Source organism: Pezoporus flaviventris, unplaced genomic scaffold (assembly GCF_033815535.1).
Source record: "Pezoporus flaviventris isolate CSIRO_AGI_PZ_B2104156 unplaced genomic scaffold, CSIRO_AGI_Pfla_v1 ptg000096l, whole genome shotgun sequence".
In the NCBI taxonomy this organism is placed as follows: domain Eukaryota; kingdom Metazoa; phylum Chordata; class Aves; order Psittaciformes; family Psittacidae; genus Pezoporus; species Pezoporus flaviventris.
The window spans coordinates 3,997,409-4,020,372 of record NW_026892644.1 but is presented as its reverse complement, the minus strand read 5'-3'; the positions used below and the strand labels follow the sequence as shown (position 1 = coordinate 4,020,372).

General features: G+C 38.5%; 1 protein-coding gene across 9 annotated transcripts in view; it reads left to right on the top strand.

The window, feature by feature from the left end:
- CNOT4 (CCR4-NOT transcription complex subunit 4) overlaps window positions 1-22,964 on the top strand; it is an 85,438-nt gene that overhangs the window by 42,895 nt on the left and 19,579 nt on the right. For 4 of the 9 annotated variants that reach the window (XM_061476408.1, XM_061476409.1, XM_061476415.1 and 1 more), the window contains 9 exons: window positions 1,388-1,585; window positions 4,216-4,302; window positions 4,842-4,943; window positions 6,740-6,865; window positions 11,890-12,023; window positions 15,736-15,891; window positions 18,542-18,599; window positions 18,880-19,129; window positions 21,011-21,508. In XM_061476408.1, the coding sequence (XP_061332392.1) occupies window positions 1,388-1,585; window positions 4,216-4,302; window positions 4,842-4,943; window positions 6,740-6,865; window positions 11,890-12,023; window positions 15,736-15,891; window positions 18,542-18,599; window positions 18,880-19,129; window positions 21,011-21,508 (1,609 nt within the window). The remainder of the gene's footprint in view (window positions 1-1,387; window positions 1,586-4,215; window positions 4,303-4,841; window positions 4,944-6,739; window positions 6,866-11,889; window positions 12,024-15,735; window positions 15,892-18,541; window positions 18,600-18,879; window positions 19,130-21,010; window positions 21,509-22,964) is intronic. The other 5 variants (XM_061476413.1, XM_061476416.1, XM_061476417.1 and 2 more) reach the window with 3 other exon arrangements.

The window sequence follows — 22,964 nt, the reverse complement described above, 5'->3', positions numbered from 1 at the left end:
AAGGGTAACATGAGTCTTTGCTGTGTTTTCATGTTAGGGGCTTAACGTACCTCTGGTTACTGCCAAAGTATTTTAAAACTTAAATTCCTTTGTGATACCATGTTTCAGAGTAGTTGGTGTTTAACGATGAGATGCCATCTACTGAAGTCAGCTGCAGCATATTTTCAGAAAATGTCTCAAGTATAGCATAATGATGCTGAACTTTAAACTCTTTGAACTGTAAAATGGGTCTTCTTTTGTTTGGGGGATGTACTCAGAAGACTGTTGGGTCTGAGCACTTAGTGGATCTTTCAGTAGCATTGTGGCAAGCATGAGGAATATATGCTTTTAACTTTCAATATACCGGTGAGCTTTAACTTTTTTATCTTAAGTCTTCATCTTAATGCGCATCTCCTGTACTCTTATTTTTTACTTCCTGTCGGTGTTTAGAAACACTGCTTTTTATTTTATATGTATTTTTGCATACTTGCTTCTGTGCTTTAGCATTACTTTGTATATAAAGTGTGAAATCCAATTTTTCAGTCTGAGAAAGCATGTACAGGTAAGGAATAGGGAATTGCTCTGAGGAGTAATCTGAGGCAGAGGACAGTGCATTGTAGGCTACAAGACCAGGCTAAAATAGTGCCTTTGTAGCAGTGCTCTGTATGAGTAGAGCAATCTTTTGAGGTAACTCTGAGGACATTTATACTTCTGGTAGATATTTTTGAGATTCAAATCTACAGTGTTTGTCTGCATTTGAGGAGTTATCTGTAGATGATAATCATGAGGTTAAAAATTCACCCTTGTCAAGGGAAGAAAAAGCCCAGATTTCAAACTGGTACACAAGCATGGCAAGAATACTATTAAATCAATATGTAGTAAGTGTATTGAGATGTGTCTCTTCACTAGAAGGTAACCATGTAAAGACTGAGCTGTGTAATGGTGTTACTGTCTTGAACTTGGGTCGCTGAAATTGCATTTATATTTTGCTTTCTTTTCCTGTAGTCTAATACACTTAATTATCCAAATCTGTATCGGACAACTAAATATAAAATGAATATGCAGGATATGTCTTCACCCTGCTTACTATGCTATGTTAGTGAAATCTTAACAAGATGTGTTGGCTGTCATGTTGCAGCTGCTTGTAGTGCTAGCAAAGTGACAGGCAGCTGGGTTAGAATGTGGCTATTGCCCAAATCATTTATCAATAGGAGTATTCCATAAAAATGTGCAAGATGTTCACCTTTTCCAAAGGGCTGAAAATGCTACTTCTGTAATGTGTCCGGCCATAACAATCAGAACAGTATAATGGAAGGAAAAAATCAGCATGTTAAAAGATTGGGATTAATGATTTTGAAATGTGTTGTTTTGTATGTGGTTTGTTTTTAACGGTGTTTGTTATATTTAGCCATATCCAGAAGATCCAGCAGTGTACAAACCACTCTCCCAGGAAGAGCTGCAAAGGATAAAAAATGAAAAGAAACAGAAACAAAATGAGAGGAAACAGAAGATATCAGAGAATCGCAAACATTTGGCCAGCGTACGGGTTGTACAAAAGAACCTTGTCTTCGTGGTAGGGCTATCTCAGCGTTTAGCAGATCCAGAGGTGAGTGGTTCGCACTGGCAGATCTTCCTCCTAACTTACTGTCAAAGAGCCATTGCAATACCGTTGTGCCTGCTCTTGTCTGTGTTCTGATGGGTATAAAATGAAGCAACACTGGAAAGGTTCACTGCTTCTGAGGCTCCCTCTCATAAGGGAACTTACTCAGCTTCCTATTCCAAAATAGACTTAGTAAGTGTTTGTGTTTGCTTTTGAGAGTACAGATGCTCTATTTTATTTTTTTTTTTTAAGGAAATTGTTCTTTGTTTAAAAATGGCTTCTTGTTAACCTAAAAATAAGTTTAAGAACTTTTCAGGTACTCCTTTTCCTAGGCAGAATCTGCTGGCAGAATACAGCTGTGTTATGTGCCACATATTCTAAAATGGGAGCTTGGTTGAATTATAAAGTGTAGCACAGACCTGTAGGGACATAAGAAAAAAGCCAGCGCCTGAAATGTAGCTAGGAAAGAGCATAAGGGTGGTGTCAATTGAAGGAAGAGTGTTAGTAAGAGGAAGATCCAGGATAGAGTTGGCTTGCTACTCTGCATCATCAAAAAGAAACTTTTGGTTTGGAAGACTGTTTAAAATGTTTTATTTACTTCCATCATCAGTCATCTGCATGTGGCTAATGGAATTAGGGCTAATGAGTAAAAGTACTTTGAATTAGAAGTTAAATTCACTTTGAGATTGGACTAAATTGTCTGGAGAAATCTCAGCTAGAAGTAGCAGTTTCTGAGGACTTGCAGCATATGGTCTGCGTTTCGGTAGACTGGGAAGGAACAAAAGTAAAAAGCTGCTTTCAGTTGAAGGGGGGGGGGGGGAAGGGATATGAAGGGAAGAGAAAAATAGAAGTTAAACTCATCTGGTGTATAACATTTCAGTTTCTACAAGAATACAGCAAAAAGTATTTGCAAGCAATTGTCAACACTGGCTTGTTGCTGTTACTGAAAACTATGTTCTGTTTTTTGTCCAAATAGAGGATTTCTGAGAGAAATAATAATATATATAGTTAATTTTTTATTTAGCTGCAGGTAATTCCTCACTGGATACATGAAGCTATTAGAAGTGGGTTTGCTGGTGTAGTAAGGTGTGGCAGTCTGGAGTTGTACTAGGTTTGTTGGTAGCAGTATTCTCACTGACATAACCAGAAGATAATGTATCCTTATTGAATATTGCCTATTGCAGCAAGTTGACTTGATTTCCAAGAAACCTAGCTTGAAAGAGAGAGATGGGCTAAGAAAAAAAAAAAGTATTCAATATGTTCAGTTTATGTTTTCCACTTAAGCAGGCAAAAAAATTCTCCACAAATAAAAATGACCTGGGAGATATGCTGCTCTTTGCTCATTCTGAATCATTGTGATCTGTGGATCGTAATGGAGTACACGTAGATCCGCTTCTGCTGGCATGCTTTTGTAAAAACTGTGAAGGCCACACTGCCATCTCTTAAGATGGCAAGATACTTGAAGAAACTCTATGTTACTCAGCATTATCGGTCTCATCTGCAATGATGCATGAGGGTGGGTGTAGGATCTGTCAAGAAGGATTTAGGTCAGGTGAAGCCAGAAGAAATCAGTGGGTGACTGGTTGTAGTTCTACAGGATGTTCCAAATGTGATTAATTTTGTTAAATCTTGAGGATGTTGATGCTCCCTTGAGAAGGGAGACGAGCTGGTTCAGTAAAGAAGTTCTTGGTTCAGTACAGTTTAACTGTACTCTCCAGTGTTAATATGGAAGACAGAGCTGGGGAAACCAGTCTTCCTTTCTAACCTTTCAGGTTATTGTCTACAGCTAGAAACACCCATAGTTTCTCTAGCTTCATTTTAGTTCAGTACTTCTGCACCTCCTTACCTCATGGGGGTAGCAAAAGTCTTTTGGTAGAGAATGTGTCAGATATATTGCCAATTCCATTGACCCACAGGTAATCATTATTCAGCAGAGTTGCATAACATGCTGGAGATGTTCCTGTTTTGCGCAGGATCCCTAGATGGTGTGTTAGTAATAACTGATGCAGTGAAGGGCAAGACAGGAGTATTTTTTTTCTTCAGGGATGTGATATTCACTCATTTATTTCAGCATGATGTTGATTCTGAAATGTTTTTTTCTTGCCCCTGGGAAGTGTCATATATTGTCTTCCTGTACTGAGTCTGGTCATCTGAAAAATTGAGGCTATCTTGAGCTGTTTGGTATATTTCTCTACAGAGTGGGGCAAGTGAGCCAAGATTTAGCATCTTTTTCCTAGCTGTTAATATATCTGAATTAAAGTTCAGGGTGGTTATTTATTTTAAAACTGGAATTAATATGATTCTTATTTTTTCCCTGAAATTATAAAATACATGTATTTCTTGCTGATTGGATTTATTATGCGAGGGCAGGGTTTGGGTAATCTAAATACCCAAAGAAATTTAAAAAATACAACATAAAATGTTGAATATTATTTCAGTTCTTTACTGCAGTTGCAGGTTATTCTGTATTGCAAGTAACTGTTTCACATTAGAAGACAAAACTACATGCTCTCCTCTTTGTAGAAGAGACCTGTTTTTATTAGTTAAAGGCTTTAGTTGAACATTTAGAGAAGAATAAGTACAGCCCTGTATGAATTAATTTCCCAACATACCACTTTGATTTTCTTTCCTTGTAGGTTTTGAAACGACCAGAATATTTTGGGAAGTTTGGTAAAATACATAAAGTTGTCATTAATAACAGCACATCATATGCAGGCTCACAGGTAAGCCAGAGGCCCTTGTGATTTTATTTATTCCTTTAGAGAAAATACATGTGTGCAGAGTGAATCGGGGGATCCCTATTTCTGATTAAGCAATAGGTTAAAGAAGTAAAAACAAAACAAAAAAACAGTATTGCAAAAATCAAATTATTGTGAAGTTACTGAGGCACTGTCCAACCAAATTCTCAAAGTTGGATATAAGATGCAGTGTAAAAAGATGGAAAAACTGGGAGACAGGATGAGAACCTTCAAAGAGGCAGCAATGTGGCATTTATGTACTAATCTGCTTTCCAGAGATAAAATACCTTTATTTTTAGAACTTTCAGGCAGTGTGTTGTTGCGATTTATTTTTTTTTCTTTTCCCCATTCTTTATGCATCAGATCTAAATTTTTATGAATTCTACCATTTTTGTCAGTTTTTCTGTAAAAACATTTAGCCTTGAGTATACTAGTTTAAGTGAGCTGCTAAAAGGTAACTTTATTTTCATAACTTTTGGGGGGAAGGAATAAAATAAATATAATATGGTTTGTTTTCTTTCTAGGGTCCAAGTGCCAGTGCATATGTAACCTACATCCGGTCAGAAGATGCTCTCAGAGCCATACAGTGCGTCAATAATGTGGTGGTAGATGGCAGAACACTTAAGGTGGGAATATTTTACATTATTACGTGTATGTGCTAGGCCACTAATATCAGTGCATAGTATAAAATTTTATGTGTATGGATACGCTTGTGTTGATGAACAGAAATGTCCAGTTTATTGGGATTGTGTTTTGACCTATTTTCTTAGCATTAATCACAATATAGAAGCTTAGTGAGCTTCCAGCAGGCAGTGTTTTAGGGGGTTAGCAGGTAACATCTTAAAACAAAAGTTTGAAACAAAGGAGAAAAAGCACCACCATCTCCTTTCCACAGTGACTTTTTTGCTTTATAGCTTAATAGCACAGTATGAAAACCTATTTGCTTTTACAGAGCTTTTCTGTAGTGCAAACATTGCACCTCTCAAGCTCCATAGGAAATGCGAGTTTTTTCCTTTTGGTATCACACAGTATGCTAGAGATTGGAAGGGACCTCAAAAGATCATCTAGTCCAATCCCCCTGCCGGAGCAGGAACACCTAGATAAGGTTACACAGGAATGTGTTCAGGCGGGTTTTGAATGTCTCCAGAGAAGGAGACTCCATGACCTCCCTGGGCACCCTCTTCCAGTGTTCTGTCACCCTCACTGAGAAGTTTCTTCTCAAGTTTAAGTGGAACCTCTTGTGTTCCAGTCTGTACCCATTACAAGCTATCATTGTTTGCCACTGAGTAGAGCCTGGCTCCACCCTCGTGACACTCCTGCTTTATATATCTATATACACTAATAAGGTCACCCCTCAGTCTCCTCCAAACTATAGAAACCCAGCTCCCTCAGTCTTTCCTCATAAGGGAGATGCTCCACTCCCTTAATCATCTTAGTTGCCCTGCGCTGGACTCTCTCCAGCAGCTCCCTGTCCTTCTTGAACTGAGGGGCCCAGAACTGGACACAATATTCCAGATGCGGTCTCACCAGGGCAGAGTAGAGGGGAAGGAGGACCTCTCTCAACCTACTAATCACCCCCCTTCTAATACACCCCAGGATGCCATTGGCCTTCTTGGCCACAAGGGCACAGTGTTGGCTCAGGGTCATCCTGTCGTCCACTATGACCCCCAGGTCCCTCTCCCCTACACTGCTCTCTAACAGGTCGTTCCCCAACCTATACTGGAACCTGGGGTTGTTCCTGCCCAGATGCAGGACTCTACACTTTCCCTTGTTATATTTCATCAAGTTGCTCCCTGCCCAACTCTCCAGCCTGTCCAGGTCTCGCTGGATGGCAGCACAGCCTTCTGGCGTGTCAGCCACTCCTCCCAGCTTAGTGTCATCAGCAAACTTGCTGATAGTACACTCAATTCCCTCATCTAAATCGCTGATGAATATATTAAATAATACTGGTCCCAGTACTGACCCTTGAGGCACTCCACTAGATACAGGTGTCTGTGTAAACAGGTATTCAAGCTGACTGGGCGAAATCAATGACTGTAGAAAATCATCTAGTTAATATTAATTTCCTGATCCCGCTACAAAACATTAACCAGTTTCATGTAATGCAAATTCATGACTACTTATTTGTCTTCTTAGCATTATGAATGCAAATATTTACAGAGGCTCTTCATTTGATGTTTATTTAGATAGGATGAAAATAGAAATACATCCTAATTATCTAATCCTCAAGTATATAGATTTCTCACAAATGGACTTCCTAGTCCATCTGCATAAAAAAAAATGCGCTATGGTGGAACTCCAAATCTTGTGAAGGAATTTTTTTTTATTTCCTGAAATACAGCTGTTTCGGGGTTTGTTTTTCGTGCACTGTGAAAGGCAACCGTAACTTCAAGTACCTAAGTAATGATTTTTTTTTTTTCAGGCATCATTAGGTACAACAAAATATTGCAGTTATTTTCTAAAAAATATGCAGTGTCCAAAACCAGACTGTATGTATCTACATGAGCTGGGAGATGAAGCAGCCAGTTTCACAAAAGAAGAAATGCAGGTATGTGTAATGAGTGGGAATGGCATTAAATGTGGCATGTATGTGTATTACTATATATGATTTATTCAAATATGTGTATAACATAGCCTTCTGCTGAATGTTATGGCAGAGATGAACTTTGAAATCCAGAAAGTGATTAACCAGTTGGATATTGCAAGTTATATTTTTTCATTGTGTGCTGCTTTTAAAGGCTGTAAAGCCTACCTAGGGTTGAAAAGATGGAGTTTATTCTTGGCAGAGAATTCAGATAACATCAAGTTAGCTACTTGCATTTTGTCCATACCAGTGCAAGGCAGCACACTCTTTTAAGTCTCTGTGAAAAAAAATTAAGGCAGATCTGGGTTTTCCTATAGGTTTCGTGTGTGTGGCCAGTTACCATGGCTGTGATTTGATCATGCTGTCTTAATTCACATAGCCCTTTTAGCTTGTGAAGAATGTAGAAACTGTGTGCAAATAAAAGACTGAGGTTATATGGTATGTGGGTTGTTCTGTTCTTTAAGTCCCCATCCAAATGATGACCAGCACATATTTTGTGTTTGATTGCCAGTGCATGATCAACTAACAGCTTCAGAAATTTGTTGGCAGTAACTTCATTATCTCTTCTCAGAGCTGTAACAACTAGTCCACAGATTGTTAGTATGAGTTTTAGGCTGTGTTTTGTTACCTGACATGACTCTGGTAACCTTCTTGACAAGTTTTTTGAGGCTCTTTTGGAATTCCTCATTCTCAGCAAAGCAGTTTCCTACCCAGAGAGCTTGATAGTGTCAGCAAAGAACTTGCTCTTCACTCCTTTCTTATGTGTACTTATGATGTTGCGTAAAATTGATACCGTTCATAGTCGTCAGTTGCTTCTGCACCCTGAAAGAGCAGCCAGTCATACCTTTGCCTTTCTATCCTTGAACCAGCTTCAATCCACACAGGAACCTTTTCTTCATCCCAGGGCAGCTTCGTGAATAACTTCCAGTGGGAAACATCATCAAACAAAAGCTTTTTTTGAAATTTTGTGAATCCTCTTTATTTATGCTTATGGACGCTATCATAAAATCCCATCATGCTAGTCAAGTAGAATTCCCCTTTACAGAAGATGTACAGCCTGATTCCTGGCAGATGGTGTTTATCAATGAACTTCTAATAGTCTCAGCGATGGAGGTTGAACTTAAGCCCGTAGTTAACAGGATCTTTTCTACAGCACTTTATAGAAGGCAGTGGCAATCTGTCAAGTCCTCTGGCCTAACTGCCAGTTAAAATTGATAGGCTGCATACCTTGACCAGGAATTCAATCTCACATAATCATAGAATCACAGAATAGTTAGGGTTGGAAAGGACCTTAAGATCATCAAGTTCCAACCCCCCCTGCTGTGGGCAGGGACACCTCACACTAAACTGTCACCCAAGGCTCTGTCCATCCTGGCCTTGAACACCACCAGGGATGGGGCATTCACAACTTCCCTGGGCAAACCATTCCAGTGCCTCACCACCCTAACAGGAAAGAACTTCCTCCTTATATCCAATCTAAACTTCCCCTGTTTAAGTTTTAACCCGTTACCCCTTGTCCTGTCACTACAGTCCCTAATGAAGAGTCCTCCAAAGTATCGCTATAGGCCCCCTGCAGATACTGGAAGGCTGCTGTGAGGTCTCCATGCAGCCTTTTCTTCTCCAGGCTGAACAGCCCCAACTTTCTCAGCCTGTCTTCATACAGGAGGTGCTCCAGTCCCCTGATCATCCTCGTGGCCCTTCTCTGGACTTGTTCCAACAGTTCCATGTTTTTTTTTATGTTGAGGATACCAGAACTGCGCACAGTACTCCAAGTGAAGTCTCATGAGAGCGGAGTAGAGGGCAGGATCACCTCCTTCGACCTGCTGGTCACGCTCCTTTTGATGCAGGCCAGGATACGCTTGGCTTTCTGGGCTGTGAGCACACACTGCCAGCTCATGTTCGTTTTCTTATCGACCAGCACACCCAAGTACTTCTCCACAGGGCTTCTCTGAATCTCTTCCCAACCTGTAGCTGTGCCTGGGATCGCTCTGACCCAGGTATAGAGCTTGCACTTGGCCCTGTAGCCTATCAACCGAACCACACAGTTTGGTGTCATCAGCAAACTTGCTGAGGGTGCACTCAATCCCACTGTCCGTGTCAGCGACAAAGATGTTGAACAACACCGGTCCCAACACCGATCCCTGAGGGACACTACTCATTACTGGTCTCCAGCCGGACATTGAGCCATTGACCACAACTCTTTGTGTGCAGCCATCCAGCCAGTTCTTTATCCACCGAGTGGTCCATGCATCAAATTGATGTCTCTCCAATTTAGAGACAAGGATGTTGTGTGGGACAGTGTTGAACGCTTTACACAAGTCCAGGTAGATGATGTCAGCTGGTCTACCCCTGTCCATCAGTTCTGTAGCCCCATCATAGAAGGCCACTGAACTGGTCAGGCAGGATTTCCCCTTAGTGAAGCCATGCTGGCTGTCACCAAGCACCTTGTTGTTTTTCATGTGCCTTATCATGTCTTCCAGGAGAATCTGCTCCAAGATTTTGCCAGGTACAGAGGTGAGACTGACTGATCTGTAATTCCCTGGGTCATCCATTTTCCCCTTCTTGAAAATGGGGGTTATATTTCCCTTTTTCCAGTCATCGGGAACTTCACCTGACTGCCATGATTTTTCAAATATGATGGCCAGTTGCTTAGCAACTTCATTCGCCAGCTCCTTCAGGACCCACGGATGGATTTCATCAGGACCCATGGACTTGTGCACATTCAGGTTCTTACGATGGTCTCGAAACAGACCCTCTCCTACAGTGGGCCTAAGGTTTTCATTCTCACAGTCCTTGTGTCTGCCTTCCAAGACTTGGGTGGTGTAGTCAGAGTCTTTGCCAGTGAAGACCGAGGCAAAGTCATTCAGAACCTCAGCCTTCTCCAAATCCTGTGTAGCCAGTTCTCCTGATAGCTTCCTGAGGGGGCCTGCATTCTCCCTAGTCTGTTTTTTATTTGCTATGTACCTGTAGAATCCCTTCCTGTTACCTTTCACATCCCCAGCCAAGTTTAATTCTAACTGGGCCTTAGCTTTCCTAACCTGGTCCCTAGCTTCCCGGACAACATCACTGTGTAAGAGTTTCTTTAGAAATCTTGAGTGGATCCTAGTTGATCATGGTGACTTAAATGAATTTTCCTTTCTTGTTCCTTGTTATATTTCTTAAACTTTCTTTTTGATTTCTTACTGCTTTTTTTTTGAAATTGTTGGAAATGACTGGAGTGTGTGGTGCTTTGTGGAGTTTGCGTTAGTGTCAGTGAATGACACATTTATTTAATGAGATTGAATGTTCGTTGTCACAAACTTTGATTATTTAGAAAAAAATAGAATTCTTAATGGATTAACTTATGTTCTGGGCTCAATAATTGCTAATAGAACTAAACATTGTGACAAACTGAAAACGGTGAAAAGTACTGGTAGAACTTCAGGAAGTCTCTGAAAGTCAGGTTGGGAGTTTAGGGTTAGTGTAAGTTGGAGATGCTAAGTTTGGGCCCTGGGTTGCTTGTCGTAAATAAAGTACAATTATTGTAAGCTCCTATATAGGTTTTTAATCTTGTGTCTTTCTTACATTTATGTGGCAGCTGAGTGAGCTTAGGAGTAGGCTGATGTTCAGTCTTTTGCCACTGAAGTCTTAAGCAAGATGAGATATCTAGGAAAGCGTTGCCTTACTTGGCTGTTTAATGTTTGCAGTGCAGATCTGTCCATCTGAGCTAGTTGCTTATATTCCATTCATAGTGGATGGTAAAAGAAGCATTTCCAGGGTGCAGTATATATCGTAAAGTTTGCATTTAGGTGAACTACACTCTAGAACCATACTTTTTTCTACTGTAAGTAGTAACTTGGTTGTACTGACAGAGTTGATAAAAATGATGCATACACTAGATGTTTCAGTGTCTTTTTTGAGGGTTGTGTAGGCTGACTACCTAGAGACATGTTCAGAACCAGTCAGTATCAGAGAAATGGAGAATGAAGTAGCGAAAAATTTGAGATATTTGTAGTGTTTGACTGACTTGGAGTATTCGAACGGGTTATGCACCTGCCTTTCTAAAGGAGCCCATAAGGGAATCTAGTTTCTCATCCTTACTGTTTTTTGAATTTTGTCAGCTATTCCTATTATTCTATATTTTTTAAAGCAAGTAATGCTTTTCAAGAAAAGTTTTTACTATACTGTTTTGTATCTTGATTCAGCTCATTACAATACTTGCAAGTAGTAGTTCTTATGTTGGAGTAGTGTAACAGCCTACAAAAATGGGAATGTCCATCTTGAATGTATTTTAGATACCACTTTAAATGTTGGGGGTGTGGATCTTGCTGGTGTTGTTTTAGCTATTTAGCCACAGAATGTTACAGATAAACTAGACTGAAAAATACTCTTCAATATCTGAAAGCAAGAAATTGTTCTCATGAATTAATTGAAGGAGTTAAGACTTTCAATTTTTAAGTTATTAAAAAATAATGATTTATCAGTTATTGCTCAGAATATACTGATTGTCATGTGATAGTTCACACTCGGACCACCTCAGCGGGTTTTATTAAACTAGTATAAAATTGCCTCCATTTTGGAACTTCTGGTTTGAGACTCTTTGCTCCTTCCCATCTTTTGAAAAGCTTCGTATGCTTGACATATCAAATGCAGACTGCCTGGGAGATTTAGCTGTTCATGATTTAGAAAGTATATTGTGAAGCTCTTGATTAGAACTGAAGAGCAAATTCTAATAAGGTTGTAACTATTTTTCTGCTTTAAAACTCTCAAAAGAAATTTATAGACTTGTCTAGAAATCACTTGGATGTATTTACAAGCTGTAAATTTGTTGAGATTACACCTGCTGAAATTGAGAATCACTGCTTTGCATTTGTCAGGGTTTACCTGTTCAGTTGTTAAAGCTCAGTTACTTAGCTTTGGGATTTAGATACCTAAGTTATATGATTTTGGGATTTTAAATCTTGAGAAAAATATTATACAAGTACTTGTTCACTGTCTTTTTATCTTAGGCGGGTAAGCACCAGGAATATGAACAGAAACTACTGCAAGAATTATACAAACTAAACCCTAACTTTCTCCAATTATCTACGGGTACAGTTGACAAGAACAAGAACAAAGTGACAGCACTGCAGAGGTATGATGCGTAAGTACTAATGCTGAACTGCCTGGCTGTTTTCTTTCTGGTTATTCCCAAAGAAACCTTTTTTATTCCTATTGTATCCACTAAGTTGCCCACTGCTTTTTACACGATAAACTGAGACTGGTTTTGCCTGTGCAGACACACATGCATCACTTTATTTTAATACAAAGCGAGTGTGAATCTTACTTAATAAAGAACTGATTTTCTGCCAAGTGCATTTGGATCACTAGTTGGGAACAAGGTATTCTTACTCTGAAAGATGGCCTTGTAGTTTAGAAGAATATTATGTGTTTATATTAATATAAAGACCAGGTGCTAGTTTTCCTGGTATTGTGTCCTGATGTCAGTTTGTGCACTGACAACTGAGATACCTTTGAGTCTTGATACATGTGTTTTATTGGTTTTTACATCATAATTTATAGTGCAGTCCTTACATTAGATATAAAGATCTTGGAAATTGAAAGTAAAATCAGTTTCTTTTGTATGAGTAAGAATTGTGAATAAAAAATATCATTGCTTTCATCTAGCAAACTTCAGTTACGTATTTCTCTGTTGTAATTGCATATCACTCATTACTGCTTCTTAATATTCTGTTGAAGTAGCTTGTTCAGTATGTTATGAAAAGATTTCTGTCCATATGAGTACATAGTCATACAAAAATAAATGAAAGCCTGTGGTCATCAGTCCTTATGTGAATTATCCACTCAAATATTACGTTTAAGATAAAGTAATAAAGTGTTAACAATTTCCTATGCTCCTTTTTGTAGGATTTTCAAAATGAGATGGGCACAGTGGAATGTAAAAATTAGATTGCATTTTGCACTCACCTTGGCCTTGTGATCAGGGTTTGTATTGTGTGCCAGTTTATCCACTGCTGATTTTTTTTTCAGACGATAATTTGCCACTTAGCAGTGTCACTGTGCTTTAAGCAATAAAGAGGGGACTGTATCTAAAGTATTGTCAATGGATCTTGAATGAGCAGAATATAATTCTGAGAACTGATATCCCGATTGTCATATTGGGATTATTTTCTGAAACTTCTGGAGGGAAGTATCAAATGCTCTTTGACCGCAAGTGGTTGGGACCTCCAGTTGGATCTTTCTTAAGGACTGTGCCACTTCTTATTTCTTGGGTCACTGGTTCAATATTGACTTGAAAAGTAGTGGGCAGTTAGTAGAGCCAGTACACTACTTTCTGCATTTGGGTATTGATTATTTAATGTTAAAAAGTCTGAACTAATGTTCATTTGAAATTTAATTACATCCCAGCAAAACAAATTATAGCAATGAGGAAATAATGCTTTATCTGAATGGACAGCAAACTTTTAAGCCTTCAGAAAGGAATTAAGAATTGGAGCTTGGCCAGTCCGTGGTGCTGACACTTTGGCACTTGTGGGAAAAATGGCAACAAGTGGTCTGGAGTTAATTTCTCTTCAGCTGAACAGCATCATCAGAACACAGACTCTGTTTTTTGCTAATGGCTAGGCACCACCTTTTGGGTTGCAAAGTGAATTTCTTCTTGCAGCTGGGATTTTGGAATGTTTCTTGAAGTCCTGTCTCATCAGTACAAAATGTAGCTTATGAGCTGGTGAATGCATGTTGTTCGCCTTCACAGCTTTCTACACAGTCGCGATCTTGGTTTTGTCTGATTTATTGATATAGTATTAATATTTCTGGCAGTTTGTCAGAGCCTCTGACAGTTTTCTGGTTGTTCTTGTGTTTCTGGGGTACATTAACTTTGGAATTGAACAGAAGTTGATGTCTAAATAGTAGACGTTTAGTTATAAATATCCAGTTATAGAAAACAGATTTTTAAACTGTGCATAAATGCTTTTTCAAAATTGTTCTAATTTGAAAGGTCCTCACACCTTTTTTTTTCTTGCTGGTGAAAGCAGAGGTAAAAATCCCCTAGTGCCACTTTGTGTATGTGGGTATTCATCTCTTTGTCACTTGATAGTCATACTGACTGACTGCCCTCTCATACAATTAAACGTATATTCCACAATTAAAACAGATCAAGCTATTTTTTCCTCCTTTTATTTTCTTCTTTTTTCTTTTTTCTCCCCCCCCTTTCCTTCTCCTGGCCTTTTCCTAAAGAACTGAAATGAATGCTTTCTTATGCCACAAGTGTAAAACACTTGTTAAACGCTGGCTGGTCTTCTAGAAAATAGCATGCAGCTTTGAACATAACCAAATCAAAAAAGCCTATATGCACAAAAAAACACCCCAAAGCATAAAACAGTTTATTTACCTTTCTTCTTGGGTGCAAAGCTGACATATAACTGGCATTTTAAAGTTATTTTTAGTATAGAGGTGGCTTTGCACTGCAGTGGACATAAATCTTGATATTTAAAATAAATCTGTTAATGGATTGAAAGTCTTGTTATATCTGGATTACAGCTCATTTTTTATAAGGGTGACAATGTTAGATGACTGGCTCATGATATGTTTTTATTCTTTAGTGTTCAATATCTGATAGCCTTCCTATCTCTAACTTATTTCAAATGTGTACAAAGCAAAGACGGGATCTGTAAATCAGGTTAAGGCTCTCATCTGTGTACATATATGAGAAAAGATGGAGGTAGAATAACACATTTTATAAATACTGAGATTTGAGCGTAACTGGTAATATCAATTTTATCTGAATAGGAGTAAGGAACATGTTGCTATAATCAGCATTCTGACGATGAGCTTACTAAATTGTCCTAAAGATGTAGAGTAAATGTTGAAACATATAATGAACATATGAATGAAGGGGAGCATCAGGAGGAACACGTGTGTTAAAAGCTATTTTTGAAGGCTTCTTCCTTATGCAGAAAGCACTTGGACACTAAAAACAGCATCCTTAAGAAAACTGAAGGCAAAAATTAATATAAAAGAAGTGGAGAACACAAAAGCAAACCTGCTGTAGTAAGATTGTAGGGTTAGGTGACACTGACTTTGAATGCATTCAGTTATAGATGATATTCCAGCTCATTTCAATTTGTATAAAATGTAACTGTTTTCAGAAAAAACTTGGGCTTTGAGCTCATTCTTGAGCTTCCTTCAGATCTAATGTGGACTCTGAAATTAAATTTCATTTTGCTTTATAAAAGGGAAGTAATTATGGCTTTAAACTGTCAGTTAAGTGAACAGTAACTTAAATGAACAGTGTGTTGGTCTGACTGGTCTCATGGTCTGTAAATAAAGCTGTGGACTCTTGTGTAGTTATAAAACACAAACTTCATCTGTTGTGGCCAGGCTTTATAGTGCCTGGAATATAAAATGTTTTCTTGAAAAGTGATTTAGTTCATGATTTGCACAACTTTAATACATATGGGATAAAGCAGATAATTCTGAATGAGGTGTGAGTAGGTCTGGATACTTGAAGCTGATGGAGTTTTTTGGGTTTTGTTTTGTTCTCCCTCCCCCACCTCCCCCCCAAAATGGACAAGTTTGGACTTCAGCATTGGCAGAGCAGCTGTCTGTTCAGTGAAGAAAACAGAATTCCCCCAGTTTTCTCTCTCCCCTCCCTACCCCAGTAATTCTTTTTTTTAAGTCATCAACATTTAAAATCTGAGAAATGATACCCAGATAAATCTATTCTTATGGATTTTCTGGCACAAGGATTCCTTTCCCCAGTACTTATAATTTTTAGAAACACTTTCTTCATAACTTGAACTCTTCTTTTTTTTTTTTCTTTTTTTTTCTTTTTTTTTACTCTTGCCTTTTTCCAGACCCAACAGTAATAACAAAGATGCCTGGCCATCATTACAGAGTTCAAGTAAATCAGCCAACGGTTTAACAATGGAACACAGGAAAACGCCTCCTATATTAGAAAATGGCACAGACCCAGAACACATGACTCCAGATGGTGCATACTCAGATTTCGGGTAATTGTGCTGCCTTTTATACTTCAGATAGCTTGCTTTCTCTCTCACTGGTTGGTGTGGAGGGAATGATTCTCCAGTCTCTCTCTGATTGGAGAACTGGATTCAAATCCCGATCAGGTCATAACAAGTTGGGCTTAGCCTAGCCCATGTCAAAAAGACTGATTGGCAGATTGTACAGGAGAACCCTAACAGGAAGTTAATAAGGGGTGGTACAGGTAAAGGCTGAGGGGGACTGAATAACTGTGGAATCAACAGCTTATATAGCTTCATGGTCCCAGCCAGAGCTAAACCCTTAATTTCTGTGCAGAAGCTTCCACAAAAGTAACACACTAGTTGCTATACATCAGGAGGCTTGTAGTTTGGAAAAGCTTCAACAGAAGGAAGCTAAATGTTAGGGCTGAGGTCCATCACCTCTTTACAGAGGTGTGTTGCAGAAACAACTGCAGAGTAAAGGGTTCCCTGATTATTACTGTGTAACAGGAGCCAACAGGGCAGAAGATTCATCTGAGGCTTTTGTGCAGAGGAAGTAATTCATCTGCTTTCAACAACTTCCTTATTGCTAACCAATATTTTTTCCTCTTTGGTGCCCTCCTTGAATGGAACTGATGTCCTCTTCCATCATAACCATCACTTGTGGGTCCCGTGATCGTCTGTAGTCATGCTGTTAGTTTATATATATTCATGGACCCCCTTAGGTAGTAGCGATTGGGCTCATTCATAGGTGGGATGGGAAAACAACAAGGTAAACCTTAGTATTTCAAGCAGTGGGTGTTACCAATTAAGTAGCCAATATTGAACCAATGCATTAACCCTGAGTACTGTTCAAAGTGGTATCTTATTCTTAGGCTTAATAGCGGCCTCACTGAGGTGTGATCAGAGATCCTGTAGTTGCATCTCAGTAATAACATACAACTTCCATATCTTTTTTGAAAAGAATGTACTAAATTTAAGTAAAATTTTTGTAGTTGATAATGAATTGTGTTCATTTCTGAGGAGTGGAGGCCTGCCTTACAATTAAAGGCTCCTTGCTCAGGTTCGAATATAGTAAACCTTTTCAGCACTTAGATTGTCATTAAAAGTTGTCTAACACATAGCTTTTTAAACTGCAGCATTGTGACTTTCTATCAGCGGCTTTGAGAAAAGAATTTGGCTGGAATATCAGCTCGGCAATCAGAATGATTATGTAGTGAAGAGTCTACAGCAAATACTTGTGTTATAGGTATTAAGAAATTACTAACCCAGGGCAGTTTCTTCTAAGTGGAAGAACTGTATTCATGCTGCTCAACCATTGAGCATGCTGCTCTAAATCCGTACTGGAGTGATGTTTGTTTACAAGTACATTCATCTGATTTTTATAATCGTAAATACTTCAGCTTCAGTTATCTCTTTTGCTACTCTGACTCAAATGGTGTTCTTTTGCACAAAAATGGGTTTTATTGACAGGTTACTCTTATACAGTTTCTTTAGAATGGAGAAGAATTAATTCTGCTGGGTTTGACTAGTTATTCTGGGATGGAGAGAACACTTACAGAGAGAAGCAACCTTTATGAATTTTTGACCTTGATATGTGGCTCTATACATATTTGAACCTTGCAGCAGCAAGGGGTGTTTGAAAACAAGGTTTAGCTAGAATCTGAAGTCTGCACCCACTTAAAATAGTAACTATATGTATAATTTGTGCTGATACATTATGCCTGTAATTTTACTTGTATTGCGTTCTGGCTTTTAAATGGAACTGGAATTCACGTTCTTCTGGTCCTTGTTGGTAGGACTAGTGTTTTGGGCTGTGCAGCCTGATGCTTGTGCATCTTCTCTTATGGGTAGATAAAAATGAAAGTATCCTGAAGTTGTAAAGCAGATATTTTAATCTGAACTGAAATTAATACTTCTCATTATTGTGGTATTTAGCATAATTAAGGCAACGCACAGATGCCTGTCAAAATCTTGAATCCTGAGATGTGCCATTTCAGCCAAGTCATGTTAATTTCTAGTTAATAGTTTTCTCAGGTGGTTTTCTGCTGTGTTTTACCTTTTATTCTCTTTAAGTTTGTTGGGAATTTTTTATGCTGTATCTTTCCTCCATTTTTCGCCCTTTGTCATCTCAAAACTCAGTTTTCTTACCTTGGAACTAATTTCTGCTAGTAAAAGCTCAAAGGCTGGTGGGAAGATTAACTTGCCATCAGAACTAAGTAGTTAATTTAATCTTTTACCTCTCCCCAGAGTTATTTAAGACTTGTATGGGAACTGACAAGTATTTGGAAAACAAATTTGTTCCCAAGTTTCTTTCCCATAGTAGCATAAATGGAACAGAATGCTATGGAATAGCGCCATAGTACAAGAGTTTTGGTTTTTTTGAATGGCATAGCAATACTATGAGCATGTTTAAAACTTTCCTTTTGTTCCTTAACAGGACAGTCAACAAGCAGAGTGGAGAGTGGTGGGAAGAAGTGTGCCAGTATATGGCAAATGTTTGAAATGTTTATTATATTAAAAAAAGTCTCAAGTGGGCATTTTCCCTTCTTTATTCCTCCTGTTTAATTTCACTTCATTTTTGTTTCAAGGCTTTTTTACCACTATAAAAGCAAATACTGATTTTTAAAATTAAATGCTTGAGTGTCTTACTGTCTCTTTTCCCTTCCCACTTTTGCAGCCCTATCGACAAACCTTCAGATTCACTCAGTATAGGAAATGGTGACAGCTCCCAGCAGGTGAGACATTAAGATAAATGCTGTAAAAGTAAGGATTAAGTTTGAGGCCTTAGTGCAGCTTGTAGTTGGAGAAGCCAGTACTTTCTGAAGTATATCATAATTTTAAACAGAAGTAAAAAATGCTACTGCTAAGTTGATTTTAATGTTTGATCGTGTAGTGAGTTATAGATTAACTCTTAACTGAGTTACAGATTGAGGAAATATTTCAATTGTATTAGTGAAGAATATTTTATATATAAACACTCATATCCTAATTGTTTCTCTTCTCTCTTGCCTGTAGATAACAAATAGTGATACACCTTCACCACCTCCTGGTTTAACAAAACCCAATCCAGTCATACCCATCAGTTCATCTAATCACAGTGCACGGTCTCCTTTTGAAGGGGCTGTAACAGAATCACAGTCACTCTTCTCTGACAACTTTCGGCACCCTAACCCTATCCCTAGTGGGCTTCCTCCATTCCCCAGCTCTCCACAGACTTCAAATGACTGGCCCACAGCACCAGAACCACAGAGCCTCTTCACATCAGGTTTGTACACAGGTTACATGGCTGGGTATTGCTTGCTTTTGCAACTGATTTCTAAAACTATGTAGAACCAAAAACTCCAGGACTTCCTCCATACTTTTTTTCACCTTCATGAATGATTAAAATTTGTCTCTCAACTACAAATGAATCGCACTGGCTTATGGGTTACTTCTAAAAGAAACTTTACAGAGTTTTCCAGCTGCATGGCTAAGTATTCAGAATGCTTATTTTAGTTTCCTTCAGTCATGTGCCTGTCTAAATAATAGGAAGTGATATGTATGCTTAATATTTAATGTTACAGGGTTTTATTGCGAGTTAGGAAAATGTGGTGTCATGATATGTTGGTTTAATAATTTGTTATAATCTGTAATTCTGACATCAGAAGCTGTGCAGTAGAATTCAGAATTTTCTTTACTATTCTGCATAGTTGTCTGAAGGTGCCTAATCTTCCACTTTCTGAAGCGAGATTATATATGTTCAGAAAATACAAAAATATGATTAATAACATCAACTGAAAGGTAGTTTCCTATGAAATATCACTTCATATGAATGAAACATATCTTTAGTTGTATTTATATAGTCTTGGTAATTAAGTGCTCAAATTATAAATCTGAGGGAATTGTTAGAAAATTAAATGAAACAATATTAGTAGTGGAATGTACATCAGTAATAAATAGAATGTAAATGGTACTTTAGGACACGGTTGGTTTACTTAGTGATTGGTTTTAATGTTTCTCTGACTTCCGGATGTTGTAGTCCTGTTTGTAAACAATATTTATTACAAGGAAATTAGCTACTGTTACGGTAATGTACACACAAATTTTATGAGGATTAAGTAGCAGTGAGAGATAATTTCCAGGTAGTAGAGATATTGTTTGTTTCATAATTAATATAAAGCATATAGCTGCTGTTTAAAAAGAATACAAAGGACAAGTTTTTGTCTGTCTGGAAACTATTTATTGTCATGATGTTTAGAGTGAAAATAGAAGCATAGATTTCTTAGAGCATACTGAGCTTAATTTGAAGTACTTGAGGCAGCAGACCAGATTCCCTACCAGCAGAGGGAGATAATGTTGTGAGTGATAATATTTTGTATTCATCAGCTTGCTTTACCACGGTTTTGAGGAAAAATACTATGAAACTAGACCAAGCCTTCCCTAAACATGAATAAGAGACTTAAACAGTATAATAAAACAAAGTAGTAATTGAAAATGCAGGGAAATTCTGGTAACCCTTTATTGCAACACTGCCTCAAAATATTTAATAATATCTTGTGATATAGTGATATAGTTCCTTCTGTTTTGTCAGTTCTTACCTGCTCAAGAATTTGGTTGGTTTTCATTGGGAGACAGTGGGGAGGGGGGTTGGGTGGTTTTTTGTTGTTTTTCTTAACCACTGCTCAGATGTTACCCTTTTGAGAGGAAGCATCATTCTACCTTTCTTGCAGAGCAGAGGTGAAGTACAGCATTAATACTGAAAGCAAAATACTGAACTGAATAACTACCTTATTTAAACTTCACTTGGTCACATTTCCATTAAGTAATATATGTGTAAAGAATGTTCTAAGCAAGTGACGTCTCTTCCTAATTGGTGCTATTACTGAAAATACTTACTGGGTAAGGCTTTTCTGTAGTTTAGGAACAGAGCAATTCTGCAGTAAAAATACTATTTTCTAGTTCTACCATTTCACCCTAAGTAGAAATCTGACAGTTTGATGTGAAAATGGCATTCTAAGCTGATGAATAAGGTGTCTTTGGGGAATATGTAAAGAAGTATTATATAAAGGTAACTGGCAACATAGATTCAGATTTCAGTGAGGCTGAAATTTTTGCATCGGTAGTTACTAATTCTCGTTCTAACTCCTGTTCCTCTTTTCTCTGACAGAAACTATACCAGTATCATCCTCCACAGACTGGCAAGCAGCTTTTGGGTTTGGTTCTTCCAAACAGCAAGAGGACGACTTAGGGTTTGATCCCTTTGACATCACCCGCAAAGCCTTAGCAGACCTAATTGAGAAGGAACTGTCAGTCCAAGACCAACCTTCCCTCTCGCCCACATCTCTTCAGAACCCTACCCCACACACTACAACTGCCAAAGGGCCAGGCTCTGGATTTCTGCATCCTGCTGCACCCACAAATGCCAACTCTCTCAGTAGCACCTTTCCAGTCATGCCACAGAGGTTCCCACAGTTTCAACAGCATCGAGCAGTTTACAACTCCTTCAGTTTTCCAGGCCAAGCAGCTCGCTATCCTTGGATGGCCTTCCCACGCAATAGCATCATGCACTTGAACCACACAGCAAATCCCACCTCAAATAGTAATTTCTTGGACTTGAGTCTCCCACCACAACACAGCACAGGTCTGGGAGGGATCCCTATATCAGGTAGGTGAATCGGGACAGCCATGAAAATGACTTAATGCTTTCAGCTTCTTTGAGCTAGGACAGGTAAAGGGAACAGTCAGCTGCAAGTGGTAGAGTGGTATCTCTTGACTGTCATGCTAGGTTTATGAACTGAGGGAGGAATATTATTTTAAACAGGCCCTTTCCTTTAAAAAAAAAATATATATATAAAAAAAAATCTGGATGTTTAGCCTTGTAATACTGAGCTTTATAAGGAAGGTGGAGTATTGTGTGCCCTCTTAATTTTGTGCCAAAGCAGACTGGTATTTTGGTTCTTGCCAGACTGGCTTTCTTTAAGAGTAGGCCCTGGAAGTGCATTGTGACTTCTGTGTTATGCAGGTGCTGACCAGAGTTCTTAAAACTGTGTAAAAAAGCTGTAATGCTGGTACTTTGTACCAGATACCTTGGCTGGGTTGTTCCCTCTTGTGCATAACCAAATGGCTGCACGATAAAATATTCAATGCTCTTCATTTCTGTACTTCAGATGGTCTTAATATTATGCTAATCTTTCACTGAATGGATGCTTGCTATGTGTGTACGAGGATTCATCCTGATTGTGAGGACTGTGATGCTGGAGGACGATAAATGTGCAGTCAGGCCAGTTCAGGCTGCTCTGAATGGATTGATGGCTCTTGTGGCAAACATTACAACTTAGAGCTAATTGTAACAATAATTGTTGTGATTAAAAATTCACTTCTGGAGTTTGAAGTCCTTCCATGCTTCTAATTTAGCCTGGCACAAACAGGTTCTTAACAGGTGGGAAAAAAGAATGCATTAAATGTATAATGAACTGCAGGTAGAAAGTCTCTGCAAACTCTTGGTAGCCTTGAGATGGAAAAAACTGCTTCTTGAGATGTTACCAGTGTAGTTTTCCTTCAATGGGTTTTGAGAAGTACTAGCTATACTATAAGAAAATGACCTAGAAAAAGTCACTGTGTTCTTCTGATGCTCTAGTACAAGAGCTAATTTTGGCTGTTACTTTCCTGTACTTGTCCTCTTTGAAGGCTTGTTGCAGGTACAGTACTGCTGTAGGATCCTTAGGCTTATGCATAGCATAAACATTTGGTCCAGACTACAAATGCATGTAGCTCAAAATTCTTTATACTGGCAGTGGCAAAGTTTTTTAGGCTAAAATGACTGATAATGATTACACTGGAGGAAAAGGAAACAAAATTAAAGGAAAATTAATTATTTATGATGTGGATTCAAAAATGCACCATCTGTAACACTGCAAGTTGTTGCTTGCTTAGCACTAAACCGTACAGAACTTCCAAGAACATTGCAAGACATCAAGTTTCAGCTTTCCAACTCAGTTCTAAAAATTGCTAGTTTGAGGGGCCAGTAACAAAATTCTGGGCTATGGGGAGCAGAAAAATCCTTTTGTGTTGAAAAAGATCAACAAAAGATAGTGTTTGTAGTAAAGGTTGATTCTAGTTTT